General features: G+C 34.5%; 1 protein-coding gene across 1 annotated transcript in view; it reads left to right on the top strand.

The window, feature by feature from the left end:
• LOC145261148 (intraflagellar transport protein 172 homolog) overlaps positions 1–19,643 on the top strand; it is a 265,859-nt gene that overhangs the window by 212,732 nt on the left and 33,484 nt on the right. The window contains exons 36-39 of the mRNA XM_080119448.1: positions 499–608; positions 8,947–9,082; positions 12,587–12,685; positions 16,168–16,277. Coding sequence (XP_079975574.1) covers positions 499–608; positions 8,947–9,082; positions 12,587–12,685; positions 16,168–16,277 — 455 coding nt within the window. The remainder of the gene's footprint in view (positions 1–498; positions 609–8,946; positions 9,083–12,586; positions 12,686–16,167; positions 16,278–19,643) is intronic.

Raw genomic sequence — 19,643 nt, 5'->3', positions numbered from 1 at the left:
CTTCTATGGAAAAGTATCCTCATGCCAGGTTGTTCTGACAAACCCCTGTACTGAGAGACCTTAGACACTCGAGGATAGTGTCTAGTAGGCATTCAAGTTCTCCAATGATGTCTCATATGAACACAGATCACCTGATCCTAGTAGATAGGGGATACATAACCCAGATAAAAGTTGTTTGCTTACATCAAAGCTAAATAATATAATTACAAAATTATTGTCTTCAAAAACGTTTTTCAGTAAAATAGATATCTGTTTCTAAGCAGCAGTTTTTTAAAATGTGTGCTCCAATATTTTATACACCTTGTATATACAGGACTAGTAATAATTCTTGCCAAAAATGATTAAAATTAATTATTTTAAAAAAGCTATTGATTATATAAATTAAAAAAAAAAAAAAAAAGAAAATGGAAGATTTAATTCATAATAAGGGTGTGAAAGTTCCCCCCATTTTTCTGTAAGACTGATTCAGCATGTTTAATGTATGTTGTTTATTTTTAGGACCGAGAAATGTGGAAAGATGCCCTGCGACTGTGCAACCAGTATTTGCCGAATAAATTGCAAGCTCTGCAGGCCGAATATGAAAATGCAATGATCAGCAAATCATCCAGGTATTTTTAAAATGCATTGTACAAGAGAAAACCTCCAAAAATGTTACCTTGATTTGTCTATTAACATCCAAATGTCTTTGCTCCCCTCCCCCCCCCCCCTAAAAAAAATTCAGCCTATGGATACATTAATAAAATTTGCATTTTTTTTTTCTGCAATCAAACCATATTTGGTATAAATAAATGTCAGTCTTTGCCTGACCTATACACAAAGTTTCAGGCATGAATGTGATCTTATGGATGTCCTCTCTGAGCCAAGATCCCAATAATGGGAGGAAAGGATTCATTAGCAAACACAAAAATATAGAAAGTGAGATTAGTAAAAAGATGAGGGGTGGGGGTGGGGGCTGTTAAGGTCTTTTGAACTCTCAAGACAGTAAGATAACTCACGGTTAGTGGCCAGTTTCCAAATAGCCAACTGTAGTGGGGTAGATTGCTGAAACAATCTTTCACTTGGTGCTTGTATCACTAAGTGAAAGATTCTTATGGAATGTTGAGGTAACCTGCCTCACGACTATAGAGTAAGATGCCTCACAGTTAGCAGCCAGTTTCTGAACAACAAACTTTGTGTATAGGTCAGTGGTTGATAGAGTAAGTGCGAAAGTAGCCAGTGTGTGTTGGTAACTAAGACAAAAAAATGAACATAGAGGTCAATATATTTAGAAATAGTTTTGAACAATTTTCAGTTGGGAGCAGTGAATAACAGCAGATGGCTTGGAAGTCCCCCAAGAGAGATTTGAAGTCAAAATTGGGTAAGAGTAGGTCGGACCAAGAAAATAATCATTGAGGATTGACAATGGCTAGCAACGGACAATGTTTGAGGTTCCTTTTTTAAACTGTGTGACGGTATCACACAAACACTTATGCATATTCACAGCTTAACTGATTTATATGAAGAACTTCTGTTTTATTGTACAATCACGAGGAACTTCCAAATTCTTGGGTAAAATTGCAATATCAGTAATGTCATGATTTTGTGTTTAACTTATAATTGCGTATAATTTTTATGAATGCTCAAAGACGCTACATTGAATAAGGGAAGAAACGTTTTTTTTCTATTGTTTTATGTGTTGATTTTATTAATTGGAAGCATCCATGCATTTTTTGAAAATAAATGCTAAAATCAAGTTGACCCCATCTGAGAAATAAAAATATAAAAATCCTTTAACAATTAACATAATTTGAAGTTGTAGTTGAATTTATTATTTTCAAATTGCCAATAGTCATTTTTTGATATTATATGAAAATATTTTTTTTTAAATTGGAAACCCTTACTCAAAGATCTGTTTAAAACTTCATATAGTGGAATATTATAATTTTTTTCTATTTAAATCTTTTAAAAATTATTTTTTAGAATTTTTTTTCATAGTAAGTCAACTAATTCTAGTACATATTATTGAGAAGAAAATATTAATTTTTTTATTTAAATATGATAATATTGATTTTTATGCCCATTTTTTTATTTACAACTTCAAGGTAAGTGAAATAATTAATGGGTTTATATATATATATATATATATATATATATATATGTATAAACATGTTTTAATTATTCAAAAACAACTTTGAAAATATAAGTTAATTTAAAAATGAATAAGTATTGAAAATTTCAGGAAAATCTGGTCATTAATTGATTTTTTGCTAGATTTTTTTTAAACACGAGTATGTTAACACCTTCAAAATGATCACTACATAGGAATATTGTTTTAAGGCATCAATAATGTAAACACAATTTTGGTCTTGCATTTTCGTTATTCTCATACAATGTGAAAAATTTTTAAATATTATTTTAAGCTTCTTCTGAATGGTACAAAAGTTATAATAATAAACTAGATTAAAGTTACATCGGGTTTCATATGGCAGTGGGGGGGGGTAAATCTGTAGCGTGCATTGAAGGTCCTTAGCAATCATGGAGGCAATCATCAGGCTACAAATGTTCAAGATCACTGTTCAGTTAAATGAGGACACTTTAGTGATCGTTTCATCAGTAGGATCTGTGTTAAATAGAGAAGTAATCAACCATCTCAGCAAAAATAAGCTTCTTAGTGACACGCAATGTGGTTTCTGTTCTGCTAGATCTACAGCAGATGTGCTTACAGTTATATCTCATAGGATTAGCGGAGCTCTCGATGGAGGCTACCTTTCTAGGGAAATTGCTCTTGACATATCAAAGGCCTTTGATAGAGTATGGCATAAAAGTTTACTTCACAAGAAAATGTCTTCTCAATTATTAAATCATTTCTCTCTGATAGGTTCATAAGAGTAGTAGTTGATGGGCAAAAATCAGAAGCTCACAGTATTAATGCTGGAGTTCCTTAGAGGTCCATCCTGGGCCCAACTCTTTTCCTGATCTACATTAATGATCTTCCAAATCACATCCTTACATCATCCATAGACATTTATGCTGATGACACTACTATCTATGGTAGCACATCTAAGACCGTAAACGGCCAAGTTCTCTCCGATTCTCTCTCCTCTGATCTTGAGCAAGTGGTACAATGGGGAAAGAGATAGCTTGTAACTTTTAATGCATCTAAAACCAAGCTTTTATCTTTACATCATCAACGCTCTGATCCCCATCTGGTATAAACTGAAATGAATGGCTCTCGTCTTGGGGAGGCCTCATGTTTTGACAAGCTTCTGGGCTTGACCTTTACTTCTGATCTTAAATGGAACACATACATTAAATCTGTTGCCAAGGCCACTGGAAAAATGGTGGGATCCTTCTATCAATCCAGTAGATATCTCTATCCTGTAGATATTGGGCAGGAGCTGCTAGAAAGGATTTATCCTGCCTTGATAGAGTTCAAAATAGACTTTGTAGCCTCATAGGGGATCCCCTTTTCTCTTCCCTGCAACCTCTTTCTCACAGAAGAGATGTTGTGAGTTTGTCTCTGCTTTATCATTATTTTCATGGCAAGTGCTCGGCTGAGCTTCAATCTATGGTCCCCCTCGCCAAACTTTCACAAGAAACACCTGTCTAGCAGAAAACACTATCACTAATTTCCCCCACTCTTTATCTGTTCCTAAACCTAAACGTAGATTCCATGAAAAAAGCTTCTTTCTTAGAACTGCACGCCTATGGAATTGTCTTCTGCTTTCCAGCTGACTACAATATGATTGTCTTCAAGTCTAATGTAAACAAGTTTTTGATGAGCCGTTCCATATAAGGTAACAAATTTACCGAATTTCCATTACTAACGATTACTATATTGTCCAATTTCTACTGTGCACTCTTTAACCCTTATCCTCGAGTGGCCTCTTGGCCTTGATAAGTGGTGATGCCTTTGTAAAAAAAAAAAAAATGTAATATAGAATAGGCTTGATACTCACTGGACCATTTTATCTGTGGGGTTATATCTCAAAGATGATATCTATCAAAATAATTCTTAGACATTTCCTGAACTGAAGAGGCCTAATGTAATGTTATGTGGTGTTACACTTTACGTTAGTAATTCATAAAAGTAAAACAAGAAAGAAAAAAATAAAAATCCATCCATCTCACCTGGTGTACACTTTTCTTCTCTGACCACATGCTGGCCATAGCCAGCCATTTCTAATCTTCGACTTTGAACATCCATTTTCTTCGACACACACTTTGCTTCTCTTCTGAACATGTTGTGTCCTTTTTTTCTTTTTTTCTTCTCGCGCCAAAATTGCGTACTCCTCCTAATTTGCATATGCGCTTTTTTTTTTGGCTACTGCTGCTGCTAATCTCTTCGCAAGGCAACCATCCTTTGCTGCTGCTGATATTTTCCCACACACTCATAGGCATTATGTTACACTAATTCCAGCAAAAAAATCATGTGCTAAAAGAGGGATGTGGCAGAGTTATTTGCAGTTTTTCACATTGTATCTAAGCATGCTTATTTTTAAATGTGGAAGCAAATCAAAACCAAGGTAACGAATGTTTCAGCCGTTTTGCAATCTGTCCTACGTCAGATGTTTTGCGCTGAACTTGGAAACTTTCATGGAATTTGGAACTCAACCATTTATTGGCGTCCTGGGTGTGTTCTCCAGATCTTGTGACATTCTTTCAATTTGTTAAATCATCTTGCTGACTTGACTTGAGGCGACATTCATCCAGGATGATTTGAGCCATCTCGTCTCATGGGAGCATACAGCACCCTTGATGGACGTAAACTATGTACGACAGTCCACAGTGACCAAGATAGCCAAGGCAGCCAGTCCCGGGACCAGTGGTGAACAGCATAGATCTGTGGATCAGAGCTAGGTTCAACGTCAGCTTTCATAGTGTGTAACTATGTCTTCAGTTGGCCTCCTAGGTGTCTTTGCCAACTTGTAGAGTGGTTCTGGAACTATTGCTTTGTGGATGCTCCTGAGTTGCGGTGCATAGCCAAACTAACAAAGTTTCTTTTTTAAAAAGAGATTCGTTGGAAGGGATGATCCTGCATCACGTCCCAATTTGGATGTTGGTGACAAAATGGTGCCTGCAGAATTTGGCGGAGCCCGTATAGGCCAAACACTTCTAGCCTTAATCTTCTTGTGAAAGGAGTTGTGTTTGAATGCTATATCAATGTGGTTCACAGGAAACACCGTGAACATGAGTTAGCATATAAAAGAATAATGACAATATTAGAAGAAATGTTGTACAATTTTAAATTATATTACGTTTATTTGCTAACATTATGTGTTGTATAAGATGATAGGTGTTGCTGTCCCTAATTTCTATGAGTAATATCTCTTCTTCAGGGGAAAAATAAAAAAAAAACATGTGCAACTGTCGATCTTCTTGTTGCCTTTGCTTATGAGGGAGCTCAAAACATTAAGATAACTTGAACCTGTACTTTTTAACAAATTTCCTTGTCATCTTGACCTTGATTTCAAAGAGCATAAGAAGCTCTGTTCACCTGTCCATCCTGCTTAAATTGAAATGGTAATATTGATTAGAGAGATTTGCAAATAGGAATTATAAATCTATATAATAAAATAAAGCAAATCTCTTTTTTGAATTGTAATTAATAGTATTCTTCTGACAAAATCAATATTTGATTTATTGATCACAACCTTCTGATTTGTAATCTTCAATCTTTCTTTTTCTTTTACTTAGGCATTTTCATTTGTAATTTAGGTTAAAGTTACAAGAATAATTAAGAACAGTTTTCCTATTATGATTGATCTAGTGGATGTACTGGAAGGTGACAGTAGTTAAGTGTTTAACAACACAGATTGACAAGCTGGGTGTGCCAAGTTCAAATCCAGTCCATTCCACAAAAACACTTTCACTTACGATGTTGGCAACCTTCATCTGGTCCTTGCTAAGTACCCAATGTCTTTCTAAGAAGAATTTTAACTGGAAAGATATCTAGGGAATGAATGGCACCAACAATAATCATCTGATTCATATGAAATGAATGAATGATACTCAACAACAATCACCAGCAATATGCCAACAACACCAAACAAAACTACTATAATACATCTGCATAATAAAGTAAAGCAAGTCTCTTTCTTGAATCTTTGTAATTAATAGCATTCTTCTTATAAAATCAATATTTGATTCCAATTCAGCTATTTCATTTTTTTTTTTTTTTTGTGTATCATTCATCTCTATTCTTAACAACAAAAATATGTATTTCAGTTAAATTTCTTTTAAAATATTTCATCTAATTATAAGCCCTTTTTAAATGGATGTTATCTTAGCAGCAATGTCATTTAGGGATGTTGACAACCTTCATATGGTCCCTTCCATAAGTAGCCAATATTTTTCTAGAAAGAAACTGTAGTAAATGTAAATATATATCACTGCACAAAGTTACCTTGCTATTATGTTGCAGTAGCAGCTGGGAGGTGACAATGGCTATCTTTGATCTTTCTTTTTCTTATGCGTTTTCAGTTTTAAATTGAGATTAAAGTTTTTTAACTTACTGGAATAATAAAAAAAAGTTTTGCTATTTGATTGGCCCAATGGATGCACTGAGAGATGACTGTGGTTAACAATACGTATTTTCTTTATTTTTGTTTTTATTATTATTTTTTTTTATATTAATTTTCACCCCAAACAAGGCACAGTGCCACTTTGAAGTAGGGGGCTACTATCCGTGACATAAGTTGCAAGGGTATTATGAAGGGAGATGAGTAGCAAGATGTCTGTTCACATTACACTTGAACTTCTGCATGTCAGTACAGTTGGGAAAGCAGAATCCCGGAAGGAAGTTCCAAAGTCTAGCAGTTCTGGGGAAGAAGGCTTTCTTACATCTAGGGATCTCTACTGTGAAGGGGTGGGATTTAGTTACTTGTCGGAGGTATTCACATTGAGGGGGTACAAGTGCTTGTAGTTCGTCAGAGCATTCACCATTAAAGTACTTGTAGAACAGGCAGAGGTATGCAACATTTCGTTGATGGGACAGAGGTTGAAACCTAGATGACAGGTCAGGACCTATCAGGTTGGCGACTCTCTTTTGAACCCTATCTAGGAGTAAGAGACAAGTAGCAGATGCACCAGCCCAAATGTGACAACAGTACTTCATACATGAGCAAATGGTTGCCTTATAGAGGTACAGTCTGGACAATCTGGGTATGCCAAGTTCAAATCCAGTTCTTTCCACAGAAACATTTCCACTTAAGGATGTTAGCAACCTTCATATAGTCCTTCCTGTAAGTATCCAATGTCTTCCTAGAAAGAATTCTAACTAGAAAGATATGGGAAACAAATACCAACAATAATCATCTAGTATTATTCGGATTCTTTGAATGACTGTTCTCATCTTGAGTGTCATTTCTGTGGTGCGGTGGTTAAATTACTTGGAAAAGTCACTTGTAAAAGTGATATTCTACTGAAGGTTTAATTCTCAGTGTGGACGACCAAAAAATACAATTGTGAATTACTTAGGACCTCTATCCAGTCATGGCTGATGGGATGAGAGCATGTTACCCCCGTCAAGTAAATAAAGTGTTCCGTTCAAAATTTCATCCAAATTCCTGAGTTCGACATGATACACCTGAAGAAGATCGGAAGTTACATTGACTAAAACGTGAAAATGACACTCAAGATGAAAGCAGTAGTCCGAAGAATCCAAATAATATGAATAAGTAATCCTCATCTCAAAAATTCAGAAATGTAATAATCATCTCATTCATACGAAATGAATGAACAATGCTCAACGGCAACAATAACAGCAGTAGTAATATCAGCTATGCTTAAGTACAATTACCAAAATGCTTGGCATTGCAAGACATATGGCCAGCCCAAATAGATTGGTTGGTTGAGCATCAGACTGAACATCTAAAGATTCCTGTTTCAATCACATAGCATCTGCTTCTTTTTTTATTGTTGAAAACCAACTGTTTGCTATTAGAGTATTATTAATTTAAATAAAAAAATACAACAGCATAAAGTTCTAGCATAATGCATTTCTATTTCTTAGTAAATATTTTGTTATTGAAAAAAAAATTATTTGTGACTCTTAGAAAATTAAACAAAATTAGATTTATAAACTGAAAAATAATTTGGAGGAAAATAATGCAGTTTATACAAGGATCCAAAATATTTCTCCTATTTTAAAAAAAACAAAACTAAAGAAAAATATATATGATGTACATACCCGTCCAGAAAATGAAACTATCATATTTTAAAAATCATGTAAATTGATCAAGTAGTTTTAGTTTATAAAAAAAAACATTTTTAAGTGATTAATAGTAATTTGTAAACATTGCAGCAGAAATCTAGGAAGTATGAATTATTGTTGAGTTATCTCCCTTCTTTTTCTAGATTTTTTTTTCAAAATAGTGGGCATCACAGTCAGTCCTTGGATACTTATAAGATTTAATTTTTCCATTTAAAAATAAAACTATTTGATCGATTGGTCCTGGATATGACCTTAAACTATATCCAGTGGTGAGGCTCCAGCTTGCGGGCTTTGGGGAGTGTGGAGCCACCCTTTAATTGCCATTGATCCCAGGTCCACTTTGACCCGGAGTGGTAGTACCTGTTAGGATCCCAACTATGGGTAAAATAGAAACCAACTTGAAAACAACAAATATATTCTATTAAAACATTTTTCTTTAAAATCTTTGGATTCGGCATTAAATAACCTGAAAAGGGTTGATATGCCGTAAAACAAAAACAACCAACCAACCAACTTGATCAATTTATGAGTTTTAGGATATGATACTTTTTGCTTCGTCATGGGTACATACATCATATTTATAATATAGGGTGAATTCTGGATGAGAACCTAAACAAGAAACTAATATGAAAGTAAAAACAATTCCGGCCATTACTGGGTTAGAGTTAAGAAATGAGTAAAATAGTAAAACCAACTTTAATATATTTTTTTTTGTTTTCTTTATTATTGATTTTATTTATTTATTTTCTCAGGGGAATTGAAACTCTAGTGAGACAAGCCCGTGAATGGGAGAGCAATAAAGACTATGCTCGAGCTGTGGATTGTTATATGAAGGTCACGCAGACGGTCACTCAAGACACCAGTGTCTTACTCAAGTGTTGGCACAAGGTCAGTATGAAATCTACTTCAAATGAAAATTTACAGAGTGTTTAAATTTGACGCATCTTTGTAAAATATAGAAAACCTTCTCAGAATTCAAAATGTATCACTTCATAGATCTTTGGTTGAATCCAACTCACTCAAAGAAGCTACCGCTGCTCTAAGCCTCTACAATGGCCTTCAGGTTAGTCTTGAACCTGGAGCAATTGGTTACTATCGTGTCCATCAAAATACTTCTGAACATCGATTTGATCTTAGCAATCAGCTTACTCATCAATAATCATCATCATCATATTGCTGATGTTGTTGGTGGTGGTGGTGAGGAAGAGGAGGAGGATTCAGTCATTTCATATGAATCATGATTATCGTTGGCATTTGTCTCCTCCGCCCCCCCCCCCTTATTTTTTTAGTCAGAATTTTTTCTAAAAAGACATCCAGTACTTACAGGGCGGGAACTCATGAAGGTTGTCAACATCCCTAAGTGAAAGAGTTTCTGTGGAACAAACTGGATTCAAACTTAATACACCCAGGTTGTCAGTCTGTGTTATTATTAACCATTTAGCCACTGTCACCTCCCTGATGTTCTAGGCAGAATCTGTGTTGTATAAATACAGTCAGGGTACCTACAATGATCCTTCCTGCTAGCTACTGCTTCCACATTCTTTGTGCAATTCTCCAGCTCAGATTTCATGGCTTTCAAGGTACTCAAGGAACACTGAGCTACTACTAAGATTTCGTAACCTGGTACGACTGATCATGATGCAAGTTACTCTCTTCCAATATTCTGGTGCTTTACCGTGGTCCATGATGTCCAAATCTCAAACCTACAAATATTTTTTTTGTTCACAAAGGGGTCACCACATATCAAGGCCCAGAGACCACTCGAGGATAAGGGTTAATATGTGTATTGTAGTCATTTGGACAGTTGTGTAATAATCATTTGTAGAAGTAATTTGGTATAATCAGATCATTTACGAGGATGGGTGAACAAGGATTTGTTTATAATGATATTGTAGTCAGCTGGAAAGCAGACCAGCGAAACAGAGTTCCACAGGTGGGCAGTTCTAGGGAATAAGCTTTTTTCATGGAATCCATGTTTAGGTTTTGGGCAACGATAGAGCATGAGAGTATTTATTAATAATGATTTTGACTAGATAAATGGTTTTTGTGAAAGATTGGCGAAGGGGGACCATAGAGTCGAACACTTGCCCTGGAAATAGTGGTAGAGCAGGGACAGGCTTGCAATGTCTCTTCTGTGAGAAAGAGGATGCAGAGAAGAGAAAAAGGCATGAAACAGCTGTCCATTGCACTGTACTGATATTACATACTTCAAATGACTATAACAACCAAATTCTATATAAATAAAACAGTAGATTTATGTGGTGTGCTTAATCGATAATCTCTTAAACTACTGGTCATATAACACTGTAATTAACAGGAAATAATAATCATACACCAAGGATCGTTTATAACAACTAAAATCTTTGTTTGGATGGATGTATAACACATACAGAAACATGCCGGCAACTTGAAAGGCAAAATGTTCATTTCAACTTGTCAATATATTTTTATTATGCTCAAATTCAATCATCTCATAGCGAGAAGTCATTTAATTTTAAATCTTTCTTATCTGTCTGTCGGGTTAGCTCAACCGGTAGGAAATGCAGCTGAAGTACTAAATATTTTGGTTTCAATTCTAGCTGATGGCACCTAAATCATTTTTTTTTTTTTAACTTTTAAAATCAGTATTACACACACACACACACACACATATATATATATATATATATATATATATATATATATATATATATATATATATATATATATATATATATACACATTTTTTTTTTTTTATGTAAATATAGTCATATATTACATAAAGAAAATAAAAAAATTATAATTTGCTCTTGCTAATCAAGTACTATCAACGACCTCTGTTGGAATTCAATGATTCTAATCTTTTGAATATTTTTGAACCTGGAATATATATATATATATATATATATATATATATATATATATATATATATATATATATAATATTCAATAGAGAATTGGCTCTGTAATAATAATAAATACGAAATATGCATGAATTAAAATATATTTAAGCATATTCTATGACCGACAAGGCCAGACACTCCCCTGCTAGTCATATATAGATATTAGTGTTGAGACGATTAATTAGAATTGGGAAGCGGAAAAATCACAACTTTTTGGAGTATCAGAATCCGAGAAATATGTGCATATTTTCCGATGCCAAAAAACGATTCCTTTAATTATCCTTTTTTATTTGATTTTGTTTAAAACAAAATCTTCCACTGTTTGTAGTAATAATAAAATAATCAATATTTATTAATTTTAACCTACCAGTAAAGCTAAAATCTACAGATCAAAACCTGCCACCCCACCACTGCACAAGTGTGTCTTTAAGTTTGAGGAAAAATATGCACATTTAACATGTGTTTTTACCATAATCGGTAAAAAAATAACAACTTTATAGTTAAATTTTTTAGAGATTTATAAAGAATCAGAATCAGTAATTTAGTATGGAATCAGTAATTGTATTAGAATCGAGAGGAATATGGGAATCGTCCCATCACTAATAAATATATAAATTAAGTTCAAATGTATTGAACTAAAAAGATAACTTTTTTCAAAAGTGATTAATACATATTTAGAACTAATATAAGTAAAATTATATAAAGATCAGGGTTTTGTCTGCTGTTTATATAATTTCACATAAATACATATAAAGTTAGTTATGTGTATATGTTTGTCGTATATCAAGCTGCATACAATCATGTTGACACACTGGTTCTTGTTAGATTATCGAAGTTAAGCAATGTTAGACCTGGTTAATACCAGATGGGAATACCATTGACATCTTTCTAGAAGAACGGCAAAAACCTAACATTCTTATCTCCCCTGTCAGGGATACACAAATGATTAGAGAGTGCTTACGAGTTTGATATTTTCATGAAGTTTTCTCCTCCAGAGGAAGCTGATTCAACCTGCCTGCGGTGAGTGCTGCTTCGTTTGGTTCAGTTTATATATTTGCATGTACAGGATGCATCTCGACCTCAAAATTTTCTGTATATGTTTTCTTTCTTTTTTTTTTATTTTATTAATACATTTTTTAAAATGGAAATATTTAAATTGATTTATTTTTATTAATTTATTTTATTGCGGACTTTTATTCTCATCTTTATTGGTTGTTGTTTCACGACGTTTCGGCCAACTATTCCTCTGGTCTTCGTCAACAACTACGGATGTCAGTGATTGCTGAGAATGCAGTTGGGAGATTCGGAGTTCCTATCCGTCGCGGTTACCACTTGACGAAGGCCAGAGAAATAGTTGGCCGAAACATTGTGAAACAACAACCAATAAAGATGAGAATAATAGTCCGCAATAAAATAAATTAATATAAATAATACTCATCTCAATAATGAATTTCAATTAAAAATAATATGATTTATTTTTCTCTTACAATTATGTTTTATTTTTCACTAGGCTGTGGATTTGGCAGTGAAGTTTCTTGGACAAAATAAATCTGTGTCTGTTGTTGAGATCCTCATTCCCCGACTTGAGGAAATGGAAAAATTCAGTGCTGTAAGTATTTCTCAAAGATTTTTCGGTTTGACATTGAATGATAAAAATCTGTATATACAGAAACTACAATATAAAAGAAGCAACTTGATAATGTGTAGACACAGTGACCTAGAAAATAAAATGGCTGCCAAGTTCTTAGAATATATCCAACAAGCCTTGTAAATTATGTTTATAACAAAATGATTTCTTACAGACTGAAGAAATAACAATATTCCAACTCGCCATGAAGTTATCTGACAATTTCAAAATAACTCAGTGGATTGCTAATGCTAAGCATTATGTAATCTGTAATTTACCATGCTTATTGAACCGTTATTTGTAATCAATTGATGGTTGGAGATGTTCAGAAAATGGCTTTTGTCATTCAATACAAAATAATTATTTGGGGGGGGGGAGTAAACTCTCCTTACAAACAATTAAGTAAGGATTTCTTTTAGTTTCCGTTTTTACATAAAACTCAAACTCAGCGGCGATTTTCTTTCTAGGTCATTGCGTCTGCACATTGCTGGGACAACAGATATGATCTGGATCAGTAGGGTAATGCTAATTAAGTTCGATCTTGCATGTACTGACTGACTTATATCCATAACACCATGTTTTATGCGAGTGAATGCTGGGATACCACTTGTTGAGGATGCAGAGGAATGACATGGCTATGGTTCAGTAAATTTGTGGTGTGGGCTTTGACAACTGTTAATTCTGACTTTCTGCTGAGATTGGAGTTAGCTCGGTGTTGCAACTGTCTACAGAGATATAGTGATGTTGAACAAAGCTCTGATTAGATAAACCAATGTACACGTATTTCACTTGAGGTTAAGCAAAATAAAGGCAGGCTAAGAAAGAATTGGAATGACTCAAAAATGATCTCAAGCAAAATGGTACATTGAAACCCGTATAAATGATAGTTTCATGGAGTAAATCACTTTGTGCTGCTCTGGATAACATGCTCCTCACATCTGATTTCGAACAGACACCTGTTATATTTTTCACGTATTGATGGGTGTATAAATCGTTATACACACTTATTGTTGTTGTGAATTGATGTTCTTTTTGTTTGCTGAGAAACCCACTTGGGCATTGATGCTTATAAAATAGTTTCACTTAAAAAGAGAGACAGTTACAGTAAAATATGAGACAGGCAGATTATTTTCATAGATTTGCTTGAGAAAAAAATAGACAGCTTGTCTTGCTACATCAAACCATACTATGCACACTGCCCCCCCCCCCCCCCGATTTAGGACACTACCCAGAGCAAAGTCATGTAATTTTAAGAACTTCTATTCTGGGGTCACCTCTGACCTTTACAGTATCACTCAAACTTTTCCATGATCTTTGTTATATTACACATTAAACGAAGAAGAAAAACCAACATAGGTGACAATGTGAATGAAATTTTATGGTATCATATTTCCATCTGTTTATCTGTCTGTCTAAAACTTCACGCACTACAAAAGATACATTTATAATGCAATCCACCATCAACTGATTAGCGTAAAAAATATACTTTGATATCCCTTCGCTTATCATCATCACAAACCAAATTAGTGTATGAGACCTCGGACAAAATGAAAAAGAAATTTCTTTGTTACTGGTAAATGTTTGAAAAACAACACTGAAACTAGGTCAGTTGCTGATAACTTTTCTTTTCTCATCTTTTTTCTTTCTTGCTTGCTTTCTGAAAAAAAGAAAAAAAAAGGGTTGGAACTTCTCATTAACTCCTCATAATTCTCAATTCATCACACTAACACTCAGCATTGTACTTGGCTGGGACAAAAGGTTTTTCCCGAGCAGCAGCAGTACTCATCTTCCTCTTCCCAGTTGACAACAAACTCATGAGAATGTCCAAAAAACAAAAAAAATCTGTTTTTTATGCTGCCACCTTGAACCTCAAAAACGCCTAAATTTGCATTCATTTTATTTTTGTATCAGAAGGGTTTCATGTTCAATGCCAGTGCTTCTCTACAGTGGGCACGTGCCAAACATGGGTGCTTATTTCTGTGACTCAACACCATTATCACACTTTGTTTTTTCTTTCATATATTGTTTTTTTTTCTTTTTTTGTTGTCTTTTTTCTTATGTTGTCTTTTTCTTTCTTGTATTTTGTTGTTCCTTTTTGTATTGTATTTTTCTTTCTTGTTTTGTTTTTCTTGCTTGCTTTTTTCTTTTGTTTTGTTTTTCTTGCTTGCTTTTTTCTTATTTGCTTTGTTTCTTTTTGCTTGCTTTGCTTTTTATTCTTTAGTGTATTGTTTTTTTTGGTTCTTGTACTGTTTTTTGTATCTTGTATTGTTTTTTGTATCTTGTATTGTTTTTTGTATCATGTATTGTTTTTTTGTTTCTTGTATTGTTTTTTTTTGTTTCTTGTATTGTTTTTTTTGTTTCTTGTATTGTTTTTTGTTTCTTGTATTGTTTTTTTGTTTCTTGTATTGTTTTTTTCTTTCTTGTATTTTTCATTGCTATATTTTTCTTGCTGGCTTTGTTTTTTTTTCTTGCTTTTCTTTTTTTCTAGCTTGTTTTATTTTTATATTGTTTTTCATTCTTGTATTGCTTTTTCTTTCTTACTTTGTTTTTTTTATGCTTATCCAGAACCTGGTCAGTACCGGGTAGCCCAACTACTATAATAGAAATTATGAATAAAAATGAATGTAAAAATTAGTTATTTGACAAAGGAAATGGGTGGGAGTGGAATTTTGTCTTGAGATACAATTACTATTAGGTTGGTGCAAAAATAATGTCGTTTTTCACACACACACACACACACACACACACACACACACACACACATATAATAAAAAACATTATCTTTACACCAACCTAATAGTTATAAATACAAACTAATATGGAGTGATAGTTATTTTAATAAGCACATAAACATCAGAAAGATGATAGAGTGAAATGAAGAAAACTTAGGACCAAGGAGAGAAGTTACTCCTGTGAATTAAATAAAGAGTTCCATTGTGAAATTTTGTACAGATTCTCGAGTCCAACATAAAGATTCCTGAGTTAGGCACGGTGCACCTGAAGAAGATCTTTGGTTGCATTGGTCGAAATGTGTGAATAACATCCAAATTGAGACCAATAGTTTGAATAATTCAAACAACACACATTGTCAATCCTCATCTAAAAAATTCTGAAACATGTTTTTTGTATCATTATTTATTTATAGCAATGTAAAGTTATGTACCATGCAATCCTGTCCTTGCTGAGTCAGTGTAACGAAGACTAAGCTACTAGAAAAACATTCATATCCAATCAACTCGCCTGTTAAAACTGAACATATTACTATCTTCATTGCTATGTATTATTTTGGACTTCTTGTCCATGTTGTTGTATTCTAACACATAGCTCTAATTTTAATCTTTAACTTCTAATGAAACTTTCCACTTCTCTACTTAATTTAGCCCTATGTGAAAAATTCCATTTTTAAAACCAGATTTCAACTTCCACATCCAATAAGGTTACATATGTGCCCTTTTCTATTGTAGGCTGCCCATTTTTACCTGAAGGTCGAACTTTTTAAAGAGGCCATCGATATGTTCATCAAAGATGAAGACTGGACAAATGCCAGGAACTTAGCACGAGAAAATGAACCAAGGTGTGTGTGTGTATCTTTTTTTTTTTTTCATCTTATACACAGTGTATTAAACATTGTTATCTTTTTTTTTTAACAATAACTAAATTATAAATCTGTATAAATCGGTATGGTAAACTTTTTTTGATCAACTTGATTCTGTTATTGGAATTGGTTTCTCTGATTATTTCTAGAATCAGGTACTTATAGGAGGAACCAAATGAAGGTTGCCAATATCCATAATTGAAAGTGGTGCTATGGAACCAAGTGGATTTGAACTTGGCACACCCAGTTCATCAACTGTATTGCTTTGCACTTCACTACAGCCACTTCCTAATTCTAAATGTAATGCAGTACAATTTGATTACTGCTGTCTAAATAGGTCATCATTCCAGGTATTACCTCCTCCTTTTAGAAAAAAGTTCATCAGGCATGACTGTGCAGTACAGTATAGTGAAACTTGGCTAGTGAAATGCATTTTTCCAGACTTTATCTTCTCTCTTTGAGAAGGGACTGGTTTATTACTACGTTTAGTAGTTTGTGAAAGTCACTCATTATGTGTATGTTGCTGCTGAGAAAGTCTTCGCTCCAAAGAAGCGAGACAGTGTTATGTCATACACACTTCTGTTGTTCTTTTAAGTAAAAAGAGCAAACAGAAAGAAAGCTTTGTGTTTGGGTTTTTATAGTACATGTTAGATTTCAGAAATGAATATGACTTTTTGACAAGTTTTATTCTGCTGTTGCTATTTATTTCCCCGGCTCTTTCTAGAATTGGATATTTACTGGAATGACGATGTGAAGGTTGCCAACATCCATAATTGAAAGTGGTGCTATGGAGTCAACTGGATTCGAACTTGGCACACTTAATTCAAAAAAGTGTGTTCATACTTTTCTTCTAGGAAGTAATGTTTTTTTTTATTTCATCTAAGTACTATTCTACTCATATTAATAACCTTTATTCATTATACTGACTTGAATTAGGTCTGCTGTTCAGAAATACTTGTGGGTTGTTGTTTATTTATGACTGACTTAAATCAAAAAAAAAAAGTTAAAAACATTTAACCCCCACACCCACCATATCCCTTAAGTACCAGAACAACCCAGGTCTGCTAGCTACTAGTCAGTTTTCGAGATGACCTCGGAAGAAAGGGTCGGTGCCTTCAGAACTAAGTTAAAATCTTTATCCATAACTGTTGAAATGTATCTTGTCTTAATTTTGCAAATTTTTGTGTATTAATATATATATATATATATATATATATATATATATATATATATATATTATTTATTTATCTTTGTTCTCTTATTGCAGTCTTACTAAAATTGAAACACCTTAACATTACTTATCATGTCTTATTACTCGTGTTTTAAACTTTTTTTGTTAAATACGCCTGGTATTACCCTAAACCAGCCTTTAAATAAGATGCCCCAATCTAAAAACATAAGCTGTTCACAAGTTGCATTATTGAAATGTAATTATAAGGTGAATCTCGAAGTTCCTATTGCGAGGTATCTAAAGCAAAAAAAAAAAAAAAAAACTTCCACGGATTAATATGGGAGAGGAGACTATCTTCAAATTCTATTCTAAACTGGGAATGGGCAAAGGACTTATACTAAGTAGATATAAATAAGTCCTTCTTACCATTTTTTTTTTTTTTTTAATAGAGAGTAGATAATGCAGTGGATGTGTTATCGGCAGCTCCAGTAACTCTCGCTTCTCCTTTTTTGTCCCTCAGTCCTCATTTCTAATGAGTGATGTTTCTGACAAAGGGTGAAGAAAAAGCTGCTTCCCAGGTCGGTAGTACTTCATGAACAATAGTCTGAGATGTCGAAAATTTTCTATCTCTATGTCTATCCTTGCGACCATGTCACTAGTAAGGGTGCTGGAGGAAAACGTTTTCATCTGGGCTGACATTATCCGCCTGATAGTTAGGGACCCGAACCTTGGAATAACCACTAAGGAGGCTGTCCTGTCAGCAGGTGCAAAGTACTGGGGCTGCTGTATTGCCATTTGGTGAATGGATTCTGGACCATGCAGTAGTCTCTGGTGGGGCCTCTCGATGCCATACTAGTGGGTAATTGTTACGGCTTTACCTTATCATGTGCTACAAAAAAAAAAAATTCCCTGTCTTTCCTCTCTTACTTCCCCTCTCTGTTCTGCTCTAACCAAGTGTGCCGACCTGTTCCACAAATCCTAAAATCCTCAACATGAAATATCTCAAAAAAGAAAACACAAATAAACCTAGAACCCCATCGTCCTACGTAGACCCCTACTACCATGTCTCCTTCTCCAACATCAGGGGTCTACATTCTAACCTTCCAGAGGTTGAAACCCAATTACAGGAGACGAAACCTGATATATTCTTTCTAAGCAAAACTGGAATAGGGCCGACCACCTCCCTAGATGAGTTCATAATTAAAGGATACTCTAACTTAACATCGAAATCTGACCCCCAAGATCGCCACGGGCATGGAATATGTGCCTACATTAAAGATGGCTTCCCATGTGGCAGGGATATCTCCAGAGAAGACCCTAATCTACCTTATATGTGCTTCTGGGTTGCACTAGCTTACACCATCGCATTTATATTTACCCTCTATCGGCCCCACAACAGCGGAGTTACTGTCTTTAAGAGTATATCAGAGAAAATTGACCACATCCTGTCTGCTCATCCCTCGGCTAACATTCACATTTGCGGTGACTTCAATGTCCATAATGTGGAATGGCTGACCCACTCAAATAAGACTGATGATGAGGGGAGGTTCTGTCATGATTTTGCCATTGCCTATGACCTCACTCAGATTGTTCGTGAGCCCACCCATGTGCCCGATACTACCGGTCAGTACGCAAGCCTTCTAGACCTTTTTCTATCCACTTCCCCTGAGCTATGCTCATGTTCCGTTCTATCTCCTCTGGGATCCTCCGACCACTGCATTGTATCAGTTAAGATAAAAATGAAATATAATAAATCTACAGACGTACCTCTCCACCATACTGTATACCGATACTCTATGGCAGACTGGGATAGCTTCTGTACATTCATATCTGATCTACCTCTCCATTCCATGTTAAAAAAGGATGTGTCCTCTATAGTATCAGACCTGACTTATAGGCATACACCAATTCATACCATCCAAAAAATTCCAACAAAAACCTAACAGCCAGCCATGGTTCTCCTCTGAATGTGCTGCTGCCATTGCACGCAGAAATCACTTTTTCCGTAGCTACCAACGTAATAGATGCACTGAAACTAAAGCTGCTTTCAGGACCGCCAGCAACCACTGTAAAAGAGTAATAAAAAGTGCAAGAGAACTATATGCTCAATCCGTTAAATCCAAAGTAGCTGAGCAGCGGCTTGGTTCCCACCAGTTCTGGCAAACAGCAAATAG

The sequence above is a fragment of the Euprymna scolopes genome, chromosome 37, assembly GCF_053919585.1.
Source record: "Euprymna scolopes isolate OS-2025 chromosome 37, ASM5391958v1, whole genome shotgun sequence".
Taxonomy (NCBI): Eukaryota; Metazoa; Mollusca; class Cephalopoda; order Sepiida; family Sepiolidae; genus Euprymna; species Euprymna scolopes.
Note: the sequence above shows the minus strand (reverse complement) of the source record. Positions and strands in the feature narration are given on the sequence as shown.